The sequence below is a fragment of the Aotus nancymaae genome, unplaced genomic scaffold (assembly GCF_030222135.1).
Source record: "Aotus nancymaae isolate 86718 unplaced genomic scaffold, 86718_ANA_hifiasm-v0.15.2.pri h1tg000040l, whole genome shotgun sequence".
Classification (NCBI taxonomy): Eukaryota; Metazoa; Chordata; class Mammalia; order Primates; family Aotidae; genus Aotus; species Aotus nancymaae.
In genome coordinates this window covers 59,760,179-59,786,132 of record NW_026988454.1, presented here as the reverse complement: position 1 = coordinate 59,786,132, position 25,954 = coordinate 59,760,179, and the positions used below count along the sequence as shown (strand labels likewise).

At 38.6% G+C, this 25,954-nt stretch overlaps 1 protein-coding gene across 1 annotated transcript in view; it reads left to right on the top strand.

Annotated features, from left to right (window-relative positions):
• The window catches only part of SOBP (sine oculis binding protein homolog), a 164,636-nt gene that overhangs the window by 21,877 nt on the left and 116,805 nt on the right, over positions 1-25,954 (top strand). The window contains exon 4 of the mRNA XM_021670506.2: positions 20,022-20,173. Coding sequence (XP_021526181.2) covers positions 20,022-20,173 — 152 coding nt within the window. The remainder of the gene's footprint in view (positions 1-20,021; positions 20,174-25,954) is intronic.

Below are 25,954 nucleotides of genomic sequence, written 5' to 3'. Positions count from 1 at the left end.
GAATAAAGTGTCTTTTACCTCAAATGATAGTGCCCTTATTCTTATATATTTTTTTTTTACCATGTTCGCATGTATAAAGAAAAAGGAAGAGCCTGTCCACACGGCATAGACAGGTTTGTGTAGAGCAAGATAAGAGCAATCTCCTAAAATCATCTTGATTTCCTGTGTGCAGAAATGTCTTGTCTTTCTTTAAAAATAGTGACCATTTCCTGTCATCCAGGATGATTTGCTTTTCAGTTAGTTTTCCAAATTTGAGTTCCATCATAGTCAGGGAAATATAATATATTTTTTCAGGCAAATCTTGAAATTCCTAAGGAATTATAAGAATTGCACTCTAAGGAACCATTAGCTTATCAGAGAATATGGAAACAGTCACGTGATCTGCTAACCTCTATGTATATAGCTGAGTAACCCACAGTTAGTAAGCATGTTACTTTTTGGCTTTTATAATTCTGACATGGAGCTGTACTTGCAGGGAAATGGGAATCAGAATGTGGTTTGCATTATGGTCATTATTTATTTTATCTCTTATTCAGTATTCTTGGGGCTTGCATATGATGATGTGTTCCAAATAGCTATTGAGAAAACAGGATTTAATCAAAATTGCTTTGGACTTTATTTGTCCAACTTTTAAAATATGATTATTAAATGAAATTACCTAGAGTTAATGGGATTTGGATGACTTACTATTTATGTACCAGATGCAATTCTCAGAAAAAAAAAGAAGAAAAAGAGGTTCACTGAACCCTCAGTTTTCCCAATCACTTAGGATAAGGACGGGAGGAATTAATGATGAATGGCAGAAATATGAGTACTTAATAATGTAATGATATAATCTCATCATAAGTAATAGTTTTTGAGCATGTATTATGGACCAGACATTGTGCTAATAGATTTATATCATTTAATTTTCACAACCCTGTGTGGAGGCTGTTGTTAACCTTGTTTTACAGATGAGAAAACTGAGGCCCAGAAAAGTTAAGCAACTTGCCTGAGGTTACACAGATACTGAGTGGCAGAGCTGATATTTGAGCCTATGCATTATGTCTCCTTAACCTATATCCTTAACCACTGGATTATCCAAAACGCTATGCCAGTATTTCAGTCAGTTAAGTGTTTACTGAATGTTCCTTACATTGTACTAGACAATACAAATGTATGTCATCATCCCTTACTACCAAGGACTTAACAGTATTGCTGGTATATGATCAAAACATCGTTCTAGTTTGACCTTGGAATGTATGATATAATTTTAGCTGCATATGGAGGGTGCGTGGTAGGACTACAAGGGCAATTACAGTGGAGCAGCAAAAAGTCTATAGGCAGATAATCAAGAACTGTTATATTTATACAGTTGAGGGGAAATGGCACCTGAAACTTAATATAAGCTAGAAGATAGTAATTTAAAATTCAAAGTGATAAAAAAAAGATCCAAAATGAAACCTGAAAATGTTAGGTACTATGATGTGTGTCCCGTTTTATTGTTCTCTATACAATTAAGGGTTCTTGAAAATGTGTAAGGCATATTTTAGTGTGTTCTATCATTTTTAATGCCAGATGAAATATATAATTTGAATGGTAGCATAATGTGGTAAAGACTGCCAGAGCAAGAACCAGGAGACCTGGGTTGCTAATGCCAGCTCTGCCATTTATTGGTCATGTAATCTTGAATAAGGTAGTTTCTGTAAGCCTTAGTTTCCTTGTCTGCAAAATGATGTGGTTAGCTTAGGTGATCTGTGATTTCCCTTCATTTATAAAATCCTTATTTTGTGACTTGTATGGTTAGTTGCTCACCTGTTATTATGATTTGAAAGGGGATATTTTAATGTGCTTTAATATTTACTTGTTAATTGAACAGATATAAAACAAACTGCATATATGTGTAGTTACATCAGCCAGAAGTCTGATGAAAGATTTATGCTGCTTAGGACAACTTTTAATGATTATTAAGTTTTACTTTGAACAAATAGTGAATGAAATAATAGAATTAACATATTTTAAGATAACATATGCTAGAAAATATGAAATGTGAGTAAATAAAATGGTTCATATGTTATTGGAACTAATCATTTTGATGTTATGCATATCAATTACTAGAACAATTCCCAGAGTTTCTTTGAAAGAGATGTCATATTAGTTTATTTAACTTACCAAAACAGACAGGAGAAGAAATAGAAAACTTGAGTAGTAATATATCTATTAAATAAGTCAAATAATTGAATCTTTTCTACAAAGAGTATTCCAGACCTAGGTGGTGTCAACAGTAAATTCTATGAAACATTTAAGGAAAAAAAAAAAAAGTTGTGGAAACTTTCTTAGAGAATAGAGAAGAAATAACTACTTAGACTTATTTTATGATCTCAGCAAAACATTGATCACATTACATGCCTAGGGCATTATAAGTAAGGAAAACAATAATGTAATGTAATTTTATTACATTGATATTGAAAAATTCTGGCTGGGTTTGATGGCTCACACCTGTAATTCTAGCACTTTGGAAGGCAAAGGTGGGCAGATCCCTTGAGCTCAGGAGTTTGAGACCGGCTTGGGCAACATGGTGAAACCCTGTCTCTACTAAAAATACAAAAATAAGCTGGACATGGTAGCTCATGCCTGTAGTCCCAGCTACTCGGGAGGCTGAGGCACAAGAATCGCTTGAACCTGGGAGGTAGAGGTTGCAGTGAGCCAAGATCACACCACTGCACTCCACTCTGGGCAACAGAGCAAGCCTCTGTCTCAAAAAAAAAAAAAAAAAAAAAAAAGAAAGAAAAAAGAAAAAGGTGGCAGGAGGAATTGTTGATCATGAACACTGATGCAAAAATACTGAGCAAACCAAAGTCAATGATATATACAAAATGTTAATACATCATGTCTAATTTAGATTTTTTTCTAGGAATGCAAGGTTGGTTTAAATTTTAAAAATCAGTCAATATGATTAACAAAATAAAGTAAAAACTCTGATAAAGTAAAACCATTAACAGAATAAAGTAATAGATGCAGAAACAATTTTGATAAAATTTAACATTATAAGTGATAAAAAAAACTTTTGGCAAGGGAGGAATAGAACTTCCTTAATCTATTCAAAGTTATCCACAGAACACCCAACAGTAAATATTATACTTAATAGTGATGTATTGAAAGCTTTCCTCTTGATATTGAGAATGAGATTAAGATAACCATTACTGGCTGGGTGTGGTGGCTCATGCCTGTAATCCTAGCACTTTGGGAGGCTAAGGTGGACAGATCACTTGAGGACAGGACAGGAGTTTGAGACCAGCCCAGCCTTCATGGCAAAACACAGTCTGTACTAAAAATACAAAAATTAGTAATGTGTGGTGGTGCACTCCTGTAATCCCAACTGCTCAGGAGGATGAGGTGGGAAAATTGCTGGAACCCAGGAGGTGGAGGTTGCAGTGAGTGGAGGTTGTGGTGAGCTGGGATTGCACCATTGCACTCCAGCCTGGGTGACAGAGCGAGACTGTCTCAAAAAAAAAGAGAGAAAGAAAAGAAAGACCAGAATCACCACTTCTATTCAATTTTGTACTTTGTACTGGAAAATAAATTACCAGGCAATTATTTAATAAGGAAATAAAAAGAAATAAGAAACTCAAGATTTGAAAGATAGAAATGCTATTTTGTATAGACCTCCCTACAGTCAATCTGTAGGCTAAATATAATTCACAACTCAATTTATCAAAGTCTCTAAACACAGTCAATATCTGCAAATCAATTATATCTCTATATTCTAGCCATAAAAATTTCAAAACTGAATGTTAAAAAATACAACTTAAAATAGTATCAGACCCATCAAATACCCAGGAAAATAATCTCACAAAATATGTATAAGATTGTTACACAGAGAATCATAAACATTGCTGAGACAAGTTAAAGAAGACTTAAATTAATAGAGGGACATACCATGTTTATAGATTGAAGACTAAATATTGTAAAGAGGAAGATTCCTCATAAATTGATCTATATATTTTAATCTAATTCTGATAAAAATCCAGCATAAAATTTTATGGAAATTAAAAAGTTATTTTAAAAATGTATATGGAGATGCAAAGGAGCAAGAGTAGTTCAGACAATCTTGAAGAAAAAAAATATTGGAAGACTTATACACTTAGGTATCAAGATTTATTGTAAGGACAGAATAATTATGACAGTAGGCAAGGATGCAAGGATATATGTATAAACAATTACAACAGAGCCCAGAAACAAATCTAAATTGATACTTGACTCATGATAAATATATTAGTCAGCTCAGGCTGACATAAAATACCATAGACTGGGTAGCTTAGACAACCAAAATTTATTTTCTCACAGTTCTGGAGACTGGAAGTCAAGATCAAAGTGCCAGAAAGGTCAATGTCTGGTGAAGGCTCTCCTTGGATTGTAGATCGCTACCTTTTTACTATGTCTTCATGTGGTGAAGGGACAGAAAGAAAGCAGGCTCTCTGGTGTCTCTTCTCATAAGGGTACTAATCCCACTGGACCAGGGGATTAGTACCTCATTATCTCATTTAACACTAATTATCTTCCAAAGGTCTCATCTCCAATTGCCTTTATATTGAGGGTTAGAGCTTCAGCATATGAATTTGGGGGACACACAAACATTCAGTCTGCAACAACAAAGATGACATGGTAGAGCAGTGGAGAAAGAATGGTCTTTTCAATAAATGTGTTTATGGAAAAAAACGTATGTTAATTCTCCATATCATTCATAAAAAATTCTAGATGGATTGTTGATCTAAAGTGACAGGTAAAACAATAGAGCTTCTAGAGAATGCCTAGGGGAATATATTTATGATCTTGAATAGATCAATATTTCTTTACGTTAGTACCTAAAGCACTAACCATAATGGAAAAAGTTAACTACGTATAATAAAATTAAGAATGTTTGTTGATTTTAAAAAATCTTTCGGGTTACTTGGATACAATGTGTGTTGCTCCAGTGATGGATACACTGAAGACCTTGACTTCACCACAGTGCAATATATCAATGTTGTTAAATTGTATTTATATCCCATGAATTTATACAAATAAAAAAAGAAAAAAATCTTTCAAAAGAATGAAAAAGCAAATCACTGAGTACCAGACGATGTTTATAATGCATTTCCCTATAAAAGACTCATATTGACAATGTATAGAGAACCTCTGTAAATAAAAAATAAAACAGCTCAATAGAAAAATGGGCAAAAATTGTAAACAGGCCCTTCATCAAAGAAAATATCCAAGTTACCAATAAACATGAAAAGTTTTTGAATCTCATTACTCATTAGGGACATCAGATTTAAAATCATAGTGAAAGACCAGTAAACACATGAGAATGGCTAAAATGAAGAAGACTGACAATATCAAGTTTGAGGAGGATATGGAGCAACTGGGACTCTCATGCATAGCTGGTGAGAGTGTAAATACGTATAACCACTATTGAAAGCTGATTGGCAATATCTATTAATGCTGAACGTACACATATGCAAAAATTTACACAATTAAGCATTTTTGAAAATGTATAAGGTAATAATTCTATCTTAGGTATGTACACAACACAAATGTGTATATATGTGAGCCAAACACACATAAAATAATCTTCATAGCAGCCTTTATTCATAATAGCTAAAAACTGGGAACAACCCAAATGTTCACCAGCAACTATTAACATACACTTGGGATTCCTTAGATGGGCTTAGGTGGGTAAGTGTAGGTCCTGAAGTTGACTGTAAAATTGTGTATATATTATATGTGCACAATTTAGGAAAGGCTGGTGTTTTTTTCTCAAAAAGATCTTTGTCTCACAAAATATTAAGAATTCCTGCCTGCATACAAGACCTAGATTTCCATAGTTTTTAAAAAGATTTTAAACTCCTCCTAATTTAAGCAACTAAGACCTAGAATGTAATTTAACTTGTTTAATCCTATATTTAGTCTGTTCATCATTTTCTCAAATCAAGAGAATATTTAAAATCTCATCATTCCTTATTATTAAGGAATTATCACCAAGTGAAATGCAAATGTGTCATGGTGAAGCCTAAAAATTAAGTTATAGGCATAAGGTATAAATATACCTCACTGTGGTCTACTTGAGAGCTGCATCTGATATGGTAAAAAATGTAGAAAAATTAGGGGACACTGGGTGAGTGACAAAAGTAGAATATATCTCTATACCAGTTGTTCTTATCAGGGGGTGACTTGGCCCCCAGGGGACATTTGGTAATATCGGGAGACATTTTTGGTTGTCACAGCTGGGATGAGGGCTACTACTGGCATCTACAGGGTAGAGGCCAGGTATGCTGTAAATGTCCTGTAATGCACAGGACAGCCCAAACAGATTATCCAGCTGAAAATATCAACAGTGTTGTGCTTGAGAAACCAGGCTCCACAGTGATGACAGGTCTGTGTATGGGACACCTCTTGTGCCCCTCTTCAAATCCTCTTGGCCCCACATGATACTTCCATGATTGCTGTAGCACCTGACCAGCTTGGGCATGTGCATTCTGGGCATATGCCTTGCACCTGTGACATATGTCTCTATCTTACTGCTCTGGGACTTCTCTGACATAGCAGCATGGGCATCCATGTGGATCCTTTCGGCAGTGTACATGCACAAACCAGCAGTATAGGGATTAACGTACTATATCAACAGGGCATGAGAGTTGAATAGTTTTTCTTCTTTTGTCCCCTGGATAGATAGTTATGAAATGTTTTCATAAACTCCAAAGAATTACCTCTGCAGTTGAACACCAGTCTCCCTTAGCAGTGGCCAACTCAATAACACATCCTTCTTTTGGCTCCATCTGCTCCCTAGGTTCATTTCCCTTGTCCCTCAACCCTGCTTCCTGGCATCACATGCCCGATAAAGCACCTACATGCAAGTCTTTGACTCAGATTCTGTTTTCTGGGAAACTCAGGATGAAATACCATGTGTCTGGAAGTCCACAGTGAAAGACCAGAAGTTAATGGAAGACAATATAAAAAAGTTAGAATTTTATGAACATTTGTCTTTTTCCCTTTAAAGTCCAGCATGAATATATAATGAAAGAGTAAAAAGAGGGCACTAGATTCTCGGTGGTACAATAACGGAGCACTCAGAAAGGGCAATTTCTAAAATTGTCCTGTCAGCCAAAGAATTTTCTAAGCCTCTTATGATAGGGGTAAGGAAAAACAGTGGTGGCCACACAGAAGGAGAAGAAGCAAAGAAAATCAGGGGTTTAAGTTAAAGGGGAAAGAAAAAAGAATATCCTTCACTTCAGCTCCTTTAAATGGATCATGTTATTGTGAGAGATTTAGAATGCTAGAGTTTTACTTAGAAGAAACCAAGAAGATTATCTAATTGAAGTCCTCTTTTACAGAAGAGGAAATGAGGTCTGGAGAGGGCAAATGACCTTCTCAAGGTCACTCAGTTGCCTTAATGGCAGAACCAGGTTCAGAACTAACTTCTGAAATGGGGACACCATCTAATCATGGATTCTAAATCACATACTTCGGTGATTCCGGAGGCAGCCCACAACTTCTCTTGACATTATCTAAACTTTCTGGAGTTATGACCTAGCTAGGATAATACTTTCAGGATACCCGGTCCCAGGTCACCAAGGAGCTAAGATGCTAACAGGAAATAAGAGGAAATGTCAGCTGTGCCTTTCCTTTCTTGTTAGAGGGTGGCTGTGTTTCTGGCATTTCTTGTTATTCTAGGGACATTCCCAGTGCTGACTTCTCAAAGTTCCTGTTAAATAGAGAAGACTTAGTTGATTAACTTGACCAAGGGGAGTAGTAATAATGATCCCATTCTGTTCTATGGCTTTTCACTGGTGTTTCCCTCTATGGCAACTTTGTCTTCAAAGGCAGTGCCCTTGGCTACCTCCCTCCATTCCCACACTGGGTATCCAACATCCAAGGTACACCTAGTGAAGATGCTTTTCTTCTCCTTGTGCTTAGGCCCCAGGTCAGACATTTTATTCTAGTAGCAAGACAGATATGCTTCCGTCTTACCTGGCTCACAGTCTGGTGAAAGAGACAGACATTAAAAAAATAAATAAATAAAAACAACTCGCCGAGTGCGGTGGCTCATGCCTGTAATCCCAACACTTTGGGAGGTCAAGGTAGGTGGATCATGATGTCAGGAGTTTGAGACCAGCCTGGCCAACATGGTGAAACCCTGTCTCTACTAAAAATACAAAAATTAGCCGGGCGTGGTGCTGGGTGCCTGTAATCCCAGCTACTCTGGAGGCTGAGGCAGGAGAATCGCTTGAACCTGGGAGGTGGAGGTTGCAGTGAGCCGAGATCGCACCACCGTACTCCAGCCTGAGTGACAGAGCGAGACTCCATCTCAAAAGAGAAAAAAAATAATGAAGTCTGAGAATTACCAAGTCCAGAGTGCTATGGGATCTGACCAGGTTTGGGGCCAGGGGCAATCTCCCTAGGATGAGGTTTAAGATAAGGTACAAAGGACTGAATTTATTAGTAGGACTAAACTGGTAAAGGATTTTAGGGTTGTGAAGGAGGAAGCAGTACATGTAAAGGCTGAGTGGAGGGAAGGCCTCAGGGAAGTGAAAGAAGCCAGAATCCAGAAAGCAGACAGGCTGAGAGGCTGGCCTGGTCTTGGGAGCCGTGGAGACCATGCCAGCAATGCCACTTTCTTCTTGAGGGCAATGGAGACCATTGAAGGGTTTTGAGCAGGTAAGAGCAGTGGTCATATTTGTGTTTCAGAAGAATATTCTAGATGCAGAATGGAGAGAAGGAACTACATGAGAGTGAGTTAGGAGGCTACTTGTAGTATGGGCAAGAGGTATTGGTGACTTTACTGGGATTGAGAGCAACAAACTCCATGAAGACAAGGCACCTAGAACAGTGCCTCACATATAAGTAGACTTGATAAATATTCATAGAATGAATGAATGAATGATTGGGCATACTATAAATTTTTTTTAATTTTTTGAGGCAAGGCTTCATTCTGTCACCCAGGCTGGAGTCAAATGATGTCGTTGTGGCTTGCCACAGCCTCGAACTCCCTGAGTTCAGGTGATCCTCTCACCTCTGCCTCCTGAGTATCTGGGACTACAGGCATACACCATCATGCCCAGCTAATTTTTATATTTTTTGTAGAAATGGTGTTTCGCCATGTTACCTAGGCTGGTCTCAAACTCCTGGGCTCAAGCAGTCCACATGCCTTGGCCCCACAAAAGGCTGGGATTACAAGCATGAGCCACTACACCCAGCTATATAAAAATATTTAGGAAGACCTGGTGATTAATCAGCATATGGGAGGTGAGAGGGAGGGAAAAACCAGGAAAGATGCTAGGTCTCTGCCATCAGGTAACTGGGTAGATGACAGAGCCAGAAACTGAGGTGGGAAACACAGTGAAGGGGACTGTTAATGGAGAGGGATGTGTACGCAGCTTTGAACTTGACTTACTAAGATGTCTGGGGGCAGTTGGACATAGTAGCTCATGAAAGATAACTGTGTTGATTTGGGAATCATCGTATTATAGATGGTAACTGGAGTCACAAAAATACATAGACAGTGCCACTGAAGAGGAATGTGTAGAGAGAAGAGAGTGCTTTGAAGGATTTCTTGTTGGTGTTGCCCTCTACTTTTCCCGTAGTGGGACTATTTTGGCATGCTGTGTCTCATTACATTCCAGAGTAGGGATTGACATGGGACCCCTTCAGAGAGTCCCTCAACCAATCATTGCTCTAAGAAACGTAAATATTTCAAGTTGAGAAGAGTGAAGAGTGAAGTAAATTATCTTATTGAAAAGTTCTAGCAGGTTCATCTTGGTTCTTTTAACACATTTAGTTGAATGCAGGTTTGCATACCCTTCAAACTACTGAACTTGACTTTCTGGGTGTGACTGCAGTTCAGGGCACTGAGGGAAGAAAAGGGGCTGAGGAGGAGAACAAGCAGTGCCTTCTGAGTGCTTTGTCCGTCCCAGGTGTCCATTTAACGCACAGTCTCTAGCCTGTCAGTTTACCTCCCCTAGGAGGTGGCTCTGAGTGGCCTGCTGCTTGGCGGGACTGGCTGGAGCGCCGAGAAGGGACTTGGCTTGCTTTTCTGTCGTGATGGGCTGCTTGTGCTCCCCTCCAGTGAAGATGCCTACACCCCACTTCTACAGTCACCAAGAACATCTGGCTCCTATGACCCCCTCATGGTGATGGAGCCCTGGGATCAGGCCAAGCTTGTCCTTGGTCATATTCTCCTGCATGATGGCAATTTACACTAGGGGCAGCCACTGGAAGCTCCTTGAGGCCTTGTTAGTGTCCATGCATGTCTTGTTAGTCAGTGCATTTCCAGCCCCTTGTACCGTGCCTGGCGTGAAGCTGAGTAAATAAATGAATTTTTTGTCTACCTCTGGGGAGATTTGTCAACCACTGTGGGACCCGTTAAGTGTAATTATTGAGACAATCAGATCTCAGAAGGGGAAATGAGCCCTACAGGTAAAGAGCAGGCTACAGAAATGCTTTTCTTGCTCTGAGGTCCTGTATAAAGCAGCTTGACCTTTTAGTCTTTATATGCTGCCAGTTGTATTTCTTTGAAGATGGTCCTCCTCTAGGCAGGGCAAGGCCTCAGAATTGGTTTTCTATGAGTGGTGGATTTGCTGGAGCACACTTTTTGACTTGACTCCCTTGTCCCTCGTCACATTCATTTGTGAACTAGATGCTGAGTAGACTTCAGCCATCTAGAAGAGAGAAATCTAGTGGATAGCAAATCCATGATTGCAGCATAATTGTCCCAGGACATCTTAGATTGCTCCGAGAGTCAGATCGAGGGCCCAGGGATGGGGGATATGATTTTACTTGAGCATCCTGTCTATGGCAGCCATCCAGTGAACATGAACTATTTAGTCTGTATTACTCTGTCTTTGTCTTGTTGTTGATTTCTGCCAGTTTCTCTGTAGGGCTTTATAGGAAAAGGATTGCCTTCTCTGTATTTGATTTGAGTAACAGACACCATGGGACCTTGTGGACCATGGGTGTCTTTAGTCAGTCTGAACATGCATGTTGAGGACTAGTAGGTGTTGATCAGCGTGCCCAGCACTGACCACATGGCCGCAGGCCTTGTCTTTCTGCATAGTGCAGGCAAAGGAGGCTCCTGGCAACTGAGGATATAATTCTGGGCAAAAGAGAAGAAACCTTCCTGATAATTAATGACCCACATGGAAATGCTCATGCCTCAGTGCTGATGTAGGGCAGTGGAGCAGCACGTTCCAGAAGGCTTCCTCAGAAGTCCAGTCTTGGGAATTCTCTGTGAAAAGACATGTCCACTGTTAAATTTGTGAGATTTGGAAGGCAGACTGTATTTCCTTTTAACAGATTCTTAATTATGCATTGGTGGAACCAAAATGTCCTGCTGTAAAAAGCCTGTTGTTTAACTTTGTTTAGCCTACTGTTTTCCATTCATATTTAATCATGGAAGTATTTCTTAAAAATCACATCCATGTAAGTACCCCATGGGCTTAGTGTTCTGCGGAATGTGCTTTGGGAAGTGTTGTATGCAAGATGCTGGGTTTTCCTTACTCTAAAGTTCTACCTTTTCCCTTTCCTATTCCAGTTTCTTAGGATGAGTACATAGAAAAGACAGACTCTACAGTGAACCCTGAGAAGCAGAGGCGAGGTTGTCAAACTTAACAAGAAGAAGCTCCTTCACTGGCAAGTCAGTGAAATTATGAGGAAATACTCAAATTAATGTCAGGGAGCTGGAGGCACATGGACTTAGTAGTGTCATGTTAAAGAATCTAAGTTCAGCATGGTATTCAAGAGAGAATTACTATTTTGTGACTTTATGAGTCTCTCCTTTTGCCCTCCTTCTTTGTTGGAGTATGGGAAAGTAAATGAAGAAGGGAGATTGGCTGTAAAGCAACTTCATTTTGTTTGAATTTGACTCCAGAGTCAATTTCCCCAAGAATGCTGTGGACTTTTCCCTGCTCTGCTTTGACTAGAAGCACAGGAAGATGAACACTCAGAAATTTCAGTTATTTCTGGGTTGGTAACATTCCTACATTTTGATAAAAATACATTTTTATCTCATTCTTAAATCTGTTCTTTTCATTTCCACTGTCCACCCTATAGGTTCAGGACTTCATCCCTTTCCTCTGCAGCCATTCATTCATCTGTCCATTTATTCATTTATGAAACATGAGCACTGCTCTGTGCTAGGCACTGAAGACACAAGGGAGAATGAGACATGGAGAATGCTCTCGCTTTGCTTACTGAGGCTGCTAGATGTGGAACTGGATTCTAGTCTTCAAATTTTGATCTGTTCTATTGAAGTAACATTTCTTAACACATCTCTGATCCTGTCATGGTTTTTTTTTTTTTTTTTTTTGAGATGAAGTTTCACATTTATCACCCAAGCTGGAATGCAGTGGTGCCATCTTGGCTCATTGCAAACTCTGCCTCCCAGGTTCAAACAATCCTCCTCCCTTACCCTCCTGAGTAACTGGGATTACAGGCACCTGCCACTATGCCTGGCTAATTTTTTTTTTTTTTGTATTTTTAGTAGAGACAGGGTTTTACTAAAACCTAGTTTGAAACCAGTTGGCCAGGCTGGTCTTGAACTCCTGACCTCAGGTGATCCACCCACTTTAGCCTCCCAAAGTGCTGGGATTACAGGTGTGAGCCACCACTCCTGGCCTGTCATGTTTTATTGAGAAACATTTGGGAGCTTCTTATTACCTGTGGAATAAAGACGAGCCTTCTCCCTCCCCGGATAGGCAAAATGACATCCATGAGACTCCTTGTTCAGGCCCCTTCAGCCCTTGTCTAACCTACTTTTCCCTTCACACAAACTTGGTCAACTGGATGACTTCAGGATTCCTGCCCACTTGGAGCCTGTGCCACTCTCTGGCTCCTGCAGTTCCTCTGTCCTTTCTCTACTCTTGAACTCCCCCACCTTCCAAATCCTTCAACTCAAATACTGTGCTCTCTGGAATGGCTCTCACAACTGTCTGAACCTCTCTGACTGCATTCTGCTTGTCATAGATGAGTCACACACCTCAGGTCTATCCAGCTCACATGTAAACATGTAATTCTTTCTGGAATCACATTCTTTATACTTATATCTATATCTATGTCTATCTTCATAATATGTACGTAAATAATTTAAAATTGGGTGGAATGTTCCATTAGAAAATTGAAAACATTTTGAAGTCTGTCATTTTTCTGTAATTTTGAATAATGTGCTCATTCCTTTTACTTATTGGAACCAATTTTTAATTTATGTGTAGAAGATTTAGATTTTATTTTGGGGTTAAGTACTATTTTGTTTAGAGAGAAGTAGACTATTTAAATTCTTGAAATAACTTCAAATCTATTTTCAAAAGAAAATTAGGGATAATTTAGGTGCTGTATAGATTCGTGTAGTACTATGGACCTCTGTCATTTAATTGAATTATCCTTTTAATGAGAGGCTGAGTTTCAATAAAATTTTACTATTTCAGACACCGCTCTTTGGGAATTCTTGATAGTTCAGTTGCCAAGGTGGCAGACATTTTTAGTTGTTGCTCTGATACTTTTTAAATGAGCAAACTTCTCAGGCACTTAGGAAGATCCACCCATGTGTGGATAGTTAATGTAATAATTACAAAGAATTCCCATCTATTAATTACAGAATATCTGGCAGTGCAGTGATATATTTGGCAACATCTTGTCAACTATTAATTCAAGTTAAGTACTTTTTTAAAAGAATAGCTGTAAGTGAGGCTTTTATTAATTCTAATGGCTTTACTCTGAAATAATCTAAGTTAGTGAAATTTAACCAATTACTGGGTTGTTCTTTGTATTCACGGATAGTGGTTCTACAGATGTCATCCGTGGGAGGGGATGTGATTGAAGAGACTGGTGCCTGATCACTGGGCCTCTCCAGACTGCATACAGCGGACACCTACCCTTTTCTTGTGGTTCTAATTGCCACTAGTTCTAAGGAAGGCTCATTTACATATAGATTATGCATATTTAATCTTATTTGATCTTCACTGTAGCTATCATTACAGTGGGCATTATCAGTCCTTGATCAACTTACTCTTGTCACACACAACTAGAAGGGGCAATATTAGTATTTCACCAAGGTCCTCTGTCTCCATCTCTCTGTGCTTCACCACACTGTCTTTCAAATAATAGCAACTTAGATTTGCAAAGCAATGTATATCTACTACCTCATTTGCTTAAAAAATAGTCATCCCCTTGAGATTGTCATAAGTGGATCTGCCTGTTGCGTTTCTTTCCTGGCAATCCTTAGCTATATGCCACTGTCGACTGTGTTTCATATTCATACTTAAAAGTCACTCTGAACAGATTTGACATGTTCTACAGTGTCATCACCCTGTCCACACTGCCTTCCTTTGGCTGTCCTCAGGTTGCTCTAGCTCTTTCCAAGGCTAGACATTAGTTAAGTAATATGTCCCAACTCTCCCATCTTTGCCTCTCTACCTTTCTCATTGGAACCCTATCCTCAGCCCTTCTTCCCATTCCTTGTAAAAACATATTCTTCAAAAAGAATCATTCATTTCAAAGCCTAAATCATTATTTACAAGTATATATTGAGCCTCCTTGCTTTCAGAGAATTTGTGTTTCAATAGTTTATAAGAAACATTTAGCCAAAGAAATGACCTTCTAGTGGTAGAATTTAATCTTAGTGAGCAGCTGAAGGATAATTTTTTGAAGCTAGGATATTCTTACTGCCACCCTTGAAATTACAGAGGTAGGGGTCTCCCATTTCACCCACACAGAAAGCCAGTCTTATCCATGTCCTGCTATGATCCTTGCTCCTTAGAAAAGAGAAGGCTGGCAAGAGTATTGCTTGCCTGTGGGTAGAATAACTGCTTCTTGAGATCTACATATTATTGGTTCTATCTTATTTAATGTTTAAGTAGCACTTACTGGTGCAAGTTATATAGAATGTTTGCAGCAAATCCTTGTCTCATAGTCATAAAGAAGTAAAGGCTTGCACTGTGGGCCTTTAACTTATTTTTAAAAAATCAATCAACAAATATTGATTGAGTAACACTTCGGCTGTCTCCTCAAAGACATTTTGACCTTTTTGATTTCATTTTCTTTGTCTATTGTTGTGTCACCGAGCAGTGTGCTGTGTTAAGTAGCAAAATCTGTGACAGCTTTTAGTCCTTTTTATAGAGAGGGGTCTGTGAGAATGGTTTATAATCTTACTGCTTAGAAAAGCCGTGGTCTCTAAGGTATAGTGGTCAAGAGCTTGGGCTCTGGAATCAGATGGCCTGGTCCTCAGTCAGGCTCTGATATGTACTCATTGCATGATTAGGAGCAAATTCCTTATCATATAAACTCACTTTCCTCATTTGCACAATGGAGATTAATATTAGTACCTGCCTGGTTGTTGGTGGTTGTGAAAAAGATTAAATAACGTTGAAATGAGCCATGCGCTGTGCGGGCACCTACTAAGCACTGCCAACTCTGATGATGTTCTTTGTGGTTTAGTGGTACCAGTTTTCTCTGGGTCTCCTTGTATGTTCACTCCTAGAACACGAGAAATTGTACAGAAGCTCCTGGTGGACTCTGAAGAAGCTTTAACTTAGATTGCTTTAAAGTCTTTGGAATAGAATTATTTCAAAAAGGAATTTCTCTCTTCAAAGAAGTTATAAAGAAAGCAAACTTTAACTCTAGTTTCTTGCCAGCTTTCCAGGCCGTGTCTTTATTCTGTTCTTAAATATAACTGCTGCCGGCCGGGTATGTGGCTCACACCTGTAATCCTAGCACTTTAAGAGGCTGAGGTGGGCAGATCACAAGGTCAGGAGATCAAGATCATCCTGGCCAACATGGTGAAACTCCCATCTCTACTGAAAATACAAAAATTAGCTGGGTATGGTGGCTTGCGCCTGTAGTCTCAGCTACTCAGGAGGCTGAGGCAGGAGAATTGCTTGAACCCAGGAGGCAGAGGTTGCAGTGAGCCGAGATCGTGCCACTGCACTCCAGCCTAACAACAGAGTCTCTTCAGACTGCCTTGCACCTTGTCTCAGATATAATCCAGATCTTTCATTGATTATCTGGATGTGTGCATTCTAGGAACTGTTGGAGGAGATAGATGTTCCAGCAAATACTTTCAGAATTTCCCCTCAGACTTGGACTCCCATGAAAGTTACAAAGGGGTGGTAGATCTACAGTTTAATTGCCCAGAGTCCATTAATGCCCTACTGATTTTCTTTGGGCGCTGGTCAGGTAAGTTAGTATGCATGTTTATAGCCAATTCAAATGCCCCAAGAGGATCACTGACCAATGGCCATTCTTATTTTTAAAAGTAACCAGATAATGCAATTTCTCAAACACCTTCAGCAGGGGATTTCATAAATGCTTGGTTTCACACTTCTCTGCATTGTAATAAATAAATACAATTTTGATTTCATCTTGGAGTAATTAATCTGAACTTCTTCTGGGATGTAAGGTAGAAAAATGTTCTATAGCTCTTTGAACATTAGATTGGAAAGAAAATGCCTTAAACATTCTGCTTAATTAAATTCTAAAGAGGTGGTACAAAATTTTCATGATTAATTGAAATATGCATATTTTGACTGATACATATTTATATTACATTATCATATGAAAATTTTACTATGTTATACAAACTGTTCTCTTTGGAAATGTGATTTAATGCTGTAAACATTTTGCATTTGTTGTTGCATTGTTTATTATAAAAATGCACAGCCTAATGGCTGTAAAATAATGTAATGTAAAAATCTGTTATCTGAATCTTCTCTGAGGTAATCTCAAGTCTCTAATGGCACAGACCGTTAGCCAAAATATAAGATAGGTAATTAGGTTTTCCCTAGCTTGAAGAAATATTTTTTAAAATAGAAAAAAATTTTAAAGTAGATCAAGTTAGAAAAGTTAAAGTGCTGAAGCCTTCTATTTTGCCCTTGTAAAGCATGCACTTCATTTCCAGGTTTCAGGTAGAAAGAGATGCAGGTGTTGAAGTGGACTGATTGCTTTGGCTTTAACCACTTAAGAAGCATTCACTTTTCTAGGGGTGCAGTCATAAGATACGGGGACACCATCTCATGTCTGGTGGCAGAATTTTGAACTATATTTTGGCTGACAATATTAATTCAGACAATCACAGTTCTTTTTTAGTTTCTAAAATGTATTACTAATATAAATGACTTTTATAAATCTAGAATGCCTGGGATAGCTGAAAAATTAAAAAAAATTTTTTTGAATAACCCAATTATCAGACTGTTCTTTGGATCATTAGCTGCTGGTAAAAGTTTAATACCAGAAAAGGAGAAATCTGATGGGGTTTTCCAAAGCATATACCTTTGTAAAACAAAATTTTACAAAAAACTGCTGGGAACATTGACTTATTTAACAAGGCAAATGCTAACCGTCATTTTCAGAGTTTTCCAACTGCCAGATATAAAAGGGCACAATTTCTTTTGTCTCATCTCATATTGTTGCTTTGTAGTAAGAATGATTTATAAGAAATAATCTGTTTTAAAATTCTACCTTTTTGTTCATTTGTTAGGTCCATTGTAAGAAAGTATTCTTGCCTCTCTTTAAAAAATGACAGGTGGGTCTGTCTGGTGATGATGGATTGAAGCTTGAGAAAGACCCCGGAGCTACCCTTTGGCCCCAAGCATCATTCCTCCAGGCCTGGCCCAAGCCTCACGCTAAGCCCTGGCTTTGTGAATAGCTTTGCACTCTACTTTCTCATCTCAGTGTTGGTCCATTATAGTTAAAGATCTAGGTCTTAAACAATTTTATACTTTGTTTTACAAGTCAGATTATTTAAAGGAAGAAACAATGACAGGGACCTAGTGCATGTTCTAAAATGGTTCCTTGGGACATGGGGATCTCCTCATTAAACTGTGAGGCCAGATGATTTCCCGCATAAATCTTTTTCCTTACAGATTACACCAGAATCAAGCTTACTGCCAGTGGATCATTTATGAGAATTCTGCTGTATCATCTTCTTTTTCAGGAGTTTAAGATTTTAAAACATCTTATCAATTGGGAAAAATAGAAACTATTAGTTGCTATCTAGTTTAGTAAAGACAGGTGATTATTTTAAAATGTATGCTCTTTCTAATCTAAGAAAACTCCTTCATATGCTAAGGTAAATTATAGAGCTTTGCTAATTTTTCATACCATTATATAATGTTAATATGTAGAGAGATACCATATTAGAGATCATGTAAAATATAAATAAAAGCTTGCTTTTATTTATTTGATTTTTAAATATTTTGTTAATGATATTCCTGAAATATCAAAAAGCTTGCTTTGAATAGAACAAACTATTAAATACAGTAATTGTTTGACATTTGAATTTATATTATGCCATTTAAAGAAAGTTGTGTGATCAAAAATGTTTGACATCAAAGGTCATTTTTTATACTATCCCATTTGATAATTAACAATAGATCACAATATGTAATTTGCGAAATACAAAAAGATCATTAAAATGGCAACAATATTTATTCCATTGAGGTAAATAAAATGCTGCACATAGTTCGGAGTGGTGATACTCAGGGGGAAAAAGGCTGTATCACTGCACTACAAATTAGTTTGCTTCTAATTTTGCAGGCTGATGACCACACTGCCTCAAACTAAATCTTTTCCCTGGAAATGAAATGATTGCATGACAGACTCTATGAACCATGAATATGTCAACAACTCATGGACCAGGCTTTGCTTAGCAATTAGTCTCTGGGGGATTTTATCTAGAAATCAGACAACACTATACTAGTGCTTGTTGGGGATTTTGTGATTATCATTCATGTCTGGAGCATGAGTCTGGGTTAATACAAAAAAAAAATTCCATAAAGGAAGAAGAGATGTGGCAATCAGTCACACACACACACACACACACACACACACACACACACAGCCTGCTGTCAATTGGGAGGACAGAGAAAACTCAAGATGTAGCAAAAGCCACTAACAGGCAACAAGGAAATATTACTTGGGTGTCTACTTAAAGTTTCCTTTTGTCCACACCCCCACCCACCCCTCAAAGAGGCCAGTGTTTCCCAGACCCGAATATCACCATCATAATTTTTGTCATAACTTCTGACCACCTACACTATGATTTACTAAATATATTTTACTAATTGACTCACTTTAAAATCCTTTATTTGTTTAAGTAGTAGTGTTTGTGATATTATGGGCTCATTATGCTGGTTAAATTTGTTTTCTTCTTATGCAAAGGAAAATAAATACAACAATTTAAATAGTAGAAATATTTGCAAACCACCTAAATTCATTCTGGGCCACCCCATGACATGACATGAGGAGCTGGGAGGACCACCAATCTGGCTGAGAATGATCTGGCATTCCCATTACCATCCCTCCATCCAGGGTCCATGAACCACATGACATGGAGGAGAATTTCAACCAGGCCGGCATCTCCCTTAGGACACCAGCCCGGAAGCCTGCATTGTCAGAGTCTGTTCAGTGAGCCAGCCTTGTCCCTTTCTGTTGCCAGAATCTGGCCATGCACGTCTTTCCTTTTTTGACTAAACGCATTACTTGAGAATTACTACATTGCAAGAGTAAACAATAGCACATATCATTTAACAGTAATAGGGAACATGCCATGGTTGAGCCTGGTGCCTGGTCAAGGTTCACATGAGGGTGTTACATTTGTAAGTTGGCACCCTACAAATTGTCCCACCCAGTGCAGATCCTGTAAGCTTTCACAGGACCTTTGAAAAAATGAGTTATTTTACAAGCTTCATTAGTACTGGGACTGGTTCAACTAGGCAGATGAAGCTTTTGTTTTTGTTATTTTTTTTAACCAGGCTAAGAAGCCCTAGGAGCCCTCATGGCTTTGCAGTCATGCTCTGGTTTTTAAGTAAATATCTTTTGGAAACTTAGGAGCCTAAATAAATAAATAAAGAGAGAGAGAGAGAGAAAGAGAGGGAGAGGGAGAAAGAAAAAGCACTTCTCCTCCAAGGTCCAGAAACTAAAATCAGGCCCGGGTACTCTGTCAGGTTCAGGGTGTGTCTAAATTTGAAGGGATGTTTGCTTCTGATGTGAACATTTTTCTTATACTTTTATTATAGAAGATGATGTGTCAAATGTACAAATAATGTGTGCCTGGTGCCAGAAAGTGGGAATCAAGCGCTATTCCCTGAGTATGGGAAGTGAGGTGAAAAGCTTCTGCAGCGAGAAGTGCTTTGCAGCCTGCCGACGAGCCTACTTCAAGAGAAATAAGGTAAGAGCACCGGAGAGAGAGGCGGCCCCCGCAGGCCTCACCAGCCCACACGCGCATGTGCCTCATAGCTTCTAGCGGAAAACACTGCGCACCTTTTATTTTTATATTTTTATTCTTTCTGTTTTGTCCATTCCCCTTCTGTGTCATGCTTAACCTTTTGGAATAAGGAATCCCCTTCTAACGTGTTTCTCTTGGCTTGGTGTTTGCATTCTGAGAAGGTGAATGAATCTGATGAGGACACTGTGATCACAGCTGGTATCCTCATGGCCAGTATCTTTCCAGCAGTAGAGTGCAGACTGCACTCTGAGCCCATGAAAGATAAGTGGTAGATATTTCTTATAAAAGCCAAGTAATCAGCCACAGAAGCATGGCCAGAAAGTTTTAGCCTACTCAGTTTAATTCTGGTACCCAGTGGAAATATTACTATTGCTCTTTTCAAAATCTGACCTATGAGTTCTTGTTAAGAAAAATGTCAAGTCTCTTTTGACATCTGATGTTAAAGCTGATTGATATTGAGAAAAGATGAAATCATAAATCCATGAAACAACATTGCTCACACAGCCAAGCATCTGTGAGAAGCATAGTGGGTAAACACAGGAACAGCCATAGTTAGAATTTTTTTTGTTTTGTTTTTTTAAAAAGACATCACAGGTCTGAAAATGTCCTTTTTGAATAGTGTTAGCCACCATGGATGGGAAATGGAATGCATGATGTTTTTACAGTCACACACACATGCACACAACTATTTTCTGAATCCTTAAAGAACTGCTATAGTCTTTGCCACCAACTACTGAGGTCACTTGCTAGTCCTCAATTATTTTCCATTGATATGTAAAGCTTCCTTAATTCATAAAATCTTTACTAAAATTGTCCACATTTTGTAAAGTGTTTCCATTTCTATAATACAAGATCCAAATCTGTTCTTTCTTGAAGCAAACAGTTATTAGTTTTCTAAAAGCGTGATATTTGCAATCCTGAAATGCTAATTATGGGCTCACTGCATTGCAAGAAGCACTGTTGCAGCAAATTATCTCCTGCAAATTTGGGTCACATTCATTCTGCCAAAAAACATAATGCTGAAAGAATTAGGCTGCAGAATTCAGCGGGTGGAATTTTGGTAGCAATCTCTAAGAGTTAGGCTCATAATCTTCACTGGAACAGAGAGGCAAGTAAGGAAATTGTTTGGAATTCTTTTGGGACTGTCAGCAGTCAAGTTCACTTTCCCCTGGGAGGAGCCAGTGAATCTGGGGAGGAGGGTGGGAAGAATGACACAAGGGAAACACGTTTTGTTTTAATATAAGGGGATTAAAATGATCTCCGAGACCCTGGGGCTCCCGTTTTAAATGCTGAGCACTGGAGTAACAACCCCAGGAGTGGGCCCAGTGCTTTCTTCTTCAAAGCCCTACTTACCACAACAAAATACTTTGCATTCCATCCCAGAAGATGGCTATAGAACAGGGCTTTTTGTCTTTCTCTAATTCTGAAGGGCTATGGGTCTGAATCTTGATGTGCTGCCTGTAGGGAATAAAATCAGGCAAGATGGATTTGTCACAATCCTGGTGATACATGTTATATTTTGCAAACTGTACTTTATAGTGAGCCTTTAAAGAAACGCACCTGATTCCATTTGGAAAAACACTCCAGAAACCATATCTCAATCTATATTGTTTACATCATTATAAAGTTTAAGGTCAAACTGAATTTAAACTTCCACAGTGTACGTTTTTGAAAAATGGATAACTGGGAGCCAGGTTAGGAATTAGCATTTGGAATACATACAGCAGGTAAAGTCAGCAATGGGAGGAGGACAATCACATTTCACTTTCTACCAGAAGTTATTGGGGGATGTCTTTGAACATCTTGCAAAACCTGAAGTTGCAGTGGTTTGGTGTTTAGCCAGTGACTTTGCCAGCTAATCCCAGTTATCCATTAGTGTACAAACAATTCCTGCCTTCTCTGCAGTCTTCATCCTTCCTTATGTATCCCAAAGCTCTGACGTGCTATGCCTTGTGTGTGTGTGTGTGTGTGTGTGTGTTTTTCTCAAATAGAGAAATAAACTAGTCATATCACCTGCTGGCTTTTTTTTTTTTTAATTTTAAAGAGTGTTATCTCTGTTACAATATTATATTGTATTACAATAAACATGTACAGCTGCTGCATTTCTGTTAACTGATAGGATTTTGTGGTCATTTCATTTAGGGCTTGGGTTTCCTAATGGATTGTATTAGATACCAGTCTCCATCCTGCCATTTCTAAGAACTGCTTGTAATAAGCCCCTGGTTGTTCCCTACTGAAGACAATAGCAAATGGCTACTCTCTTCTTGTATCATTTAGCAAAGTCCTTAGTCCTCATTAGTAAAATTGTAGACTTTCTTAATCTTAGAAAAAGAGCAAAATTCTTCCCATTCCTACATAATAGAGTTTTCTGGCTAAATTCTACCTTTTTTAAGTGTGGAGAAGTGGATAGAAAACAGTGAATAATGTGTGTGTGCAGAACAGAATTTTGCCTTAGGTATAGTGTAGACTTAAAAAAGCATAAAATTAACTGTGCTGTAAATTATGCTTTATAATGACATCCCCTTTGTTGCCGGATAGCATGCTGGGATCTAAAAATGGTCTCTAAGTTGAACCCAAATTGCATGCATAACTTTACAAAGAAAAATCCTAGTAGAAAAGGTAGCTAATTAGGAGCAGTATTCAGCTGACCTCTGTTTTGCGTCTGAGCAACACCTGCATTTGTGAATGTAAATTGGACAGCTGTGCCTGTGGTCCCTGTGCGTTTCTCTTCACAAACGATTGGGTGTAGAGTCAGGAATTGATTTGCTGCTAAAAACAAGGACAAAAATAACCCGACTCTCAAAATGATGGCCCACTCAAAATGGGCTCTTTAAATTTTGTTTGTTTGCCTCTCAATCCTTCATTTCTATTTAGGTTTCTCTCTTTCATGGGGTGGGTTGAAAGTGTCACATACATCTCTCACAAACTCTGTCACTATGCAATAAGGTGGGATGGATTGAAGCCAGGTTAACCTTTATAGCGTGTAGGTTATATTTTTAATGGAATTTAAATTTTTATTTGAAGAGTTGTCTGGATTGCTACGAATATTAGGCTTTCTTCAAAATACTTCTAAACACTGCCAGGAGAGGCCCATGAATCACAGCTGTATTCACTTAAGGACTCTAACTACTAGTTTACACATTTCAGAATGTTGGCCCTAAGAAGTGGATAGTGTTAATTCATAATGTATTTTGTAGAATATCCCCAAAGGCTTATTTGCTGGCTTAAAAGTTTTTGAAACAATGGATAAGAAAAATAGTTGTGCAGTCTGTGGGCATTGTATGGACAATGCGATGTCAATCTCATTATTTCATGTATTAGAGACTTTTCAGGGAACTAACAGCTCACTCTTTTCCCAGCCCCCTTTTGGACTTGAGAACATTTCTGTCCTTGTGATTCACCTAGGAATGGGAAAGTTGCAGAGATTCCTTAGTGGTTTTGTACTCTTGTAGAAACATTTAGTCCAACTTGCTAACACCAGTTTTACTTTGCATAGTAATACACACTTAAAAATACTCTTTCCTAAGAGAGTAATGTCTTGTAACCATTATCCCTCTAAAAAGGAGTAACAAACAAGACCACAAATGTTAGTCACTTCCAAATGCCTTATGTTTGATCTCTTTCCTTTTACATGGGAAATATCTTATTGTCTAAACTAACATCCAAAAATCAAGCAGGAAATCAAAATTCAAGACAAATGGTCACTCCAGGCAATGTAAAGGAAGATTGTTTCCTTTTCTTGTTCAGATCTAGTTTATAGTGCTCTTTATGGATTAGGAATGTTGATAATTTACAAGTAAGCACAAATTCCTAAGAGCACCAAAGTTTTGCTTCTTCAAAACTTTTTTCTAGTTTTTTCGTAATTTGAAAGGCTGGGTGCAGTGGCTCACGCCTGTAATCCCAGCACTTTGGGAAGTGGAGGTGGGAGGATTGCTTGAGCCTAGGAGTTCAAGACCAGCCTGGGCAACATAGTGAGACCCTGTCTCTACAAAACATGCAAAAATTAGCTGGGTGTGGTGGTGCTCACGTGTAGTCCCAGTTACTCAGGAGGCTGAGGTGGGAGGATTGCTTAGCCCAGGAGGCTGGGGCTGCAGTGAGCCATAACTGTGCCATTGTACTACTGCCTGGGCAACAGAACAAGACCCTATCTCAAAAAAAAGAAAAGATAAAAATACTTCTTCAATATCATAATATTGCAATTCCCCAGGAGACCATAGTGGGAAGAAACCAATGTGGCTCTGAGATGAGGATAAGGATGCATTATGAAGAAAAAGATTATATAGACAGAAACAACATTTGCAAATGATGCCATTAAGACTTCCTAACAATCATTATAATAATAACATAAATATTCAAGGAGGGGAATATTATATTATTAGCATTTCTTTTACTTTCAAACTATATTCTTGGTTATACAGTCTTAGAAGAGATTTCTTTTGGAAGAACCCATCTCTAATTAGCACGTATCATCATGTTATTTGGAGTTATATTTTATTTAGACATAGTCTATTTGTCTTTTTATTAAACTTGAATATATCCTGGGAAAGATTTCTCAGTTTCAAACTTAATTATAGAAACAAGTAGTGCAGAAGAAATGTGTAACAATTGCCCTGTTAATCTAATGATTAACCTGTCTGCTCTTTTTCCTTTAAATACCTGCAAGATTTAATTTGCAAAATGGCTATCATTCATGAAGACTTGGAGAAGGACATTAAGAAATTACTGGCAATTAATGTCCCCTGACCACCTGAAGCTCAGGCCACAGACTTGCTTTTGCCAGTTGCTTGCAAATATCCTTGTTCCACAAGTAAATGCAAAGAGGGAGCCCCAGGTTTCTTCCTGTGGATTTCCCTTGGTTTTGACAGCCACCAGTGAGCCTCCTGGATCTGTCCAGCTGCACCCTGGCCTGCAGGATGACTAGTTGATTTGCAGTGTCCATTAGTACTGTGCTGTAAGCCCATCCACTGCCTCATGTGTATAGTGGCTTCTCCTCCCAGGGATTTAGTCAACAGGCCAGGGGCTGAGCTCCCTTTTGGTCATAGCAAACAGGGGTGTTCTCGGAAAGCTCTGGGGAAAGAACAAGAAACCCACCTTTTCTTATTCTCTTGTATTTTGAAATACAGAATGGAATATTGATGAGCTGCTGCAAATGAGAGGCTGGAAAAAACAATCACAGAGGAGGGGTAAATGTCAGCCCTTGGTAACATATTTGGGGGTAGAGTTAGAGCAGGAAAGCTCTGGCTAGTGAAGTTGAGTGTAGGTCCATTGAAAGTGACACACTGGCTCTTGAGGAGAGCCAGAAAGTGTTCCGAGGTAGAGGTTCTGCAGGCAGGTGGGACACAGTTCTCTAGAAAGCCATCAGAAGCTTGGGGAGAGGTGTGTAACCTCATGTTCACCAAAACACTTGAAAACCACTTGAGAAACTCTGGACTAAGGGGATACCTGGAACACAGCATGGGGCAGGTGGGTTTGTACTGAAAGGAATAGCAACCACTTCTAGTTTTTAATGAGCTACATGTTGGGAGACTGTGAAGGAAGCAGCAGTAATTCTAACCCATTAGCCAGAATGGACATCGGTTTCTGAATAACATTAGATATTTTAGATTAAATGTGAAGAGTTGATCAAAACTCTAAATAGCTTCAAGCCCTAGTCTATGTTCAACATTTTTCAGTGAGCAGAAGGAAGAGAGGGAATTTTCATAAATTGGAATCTGGTCACGTGGG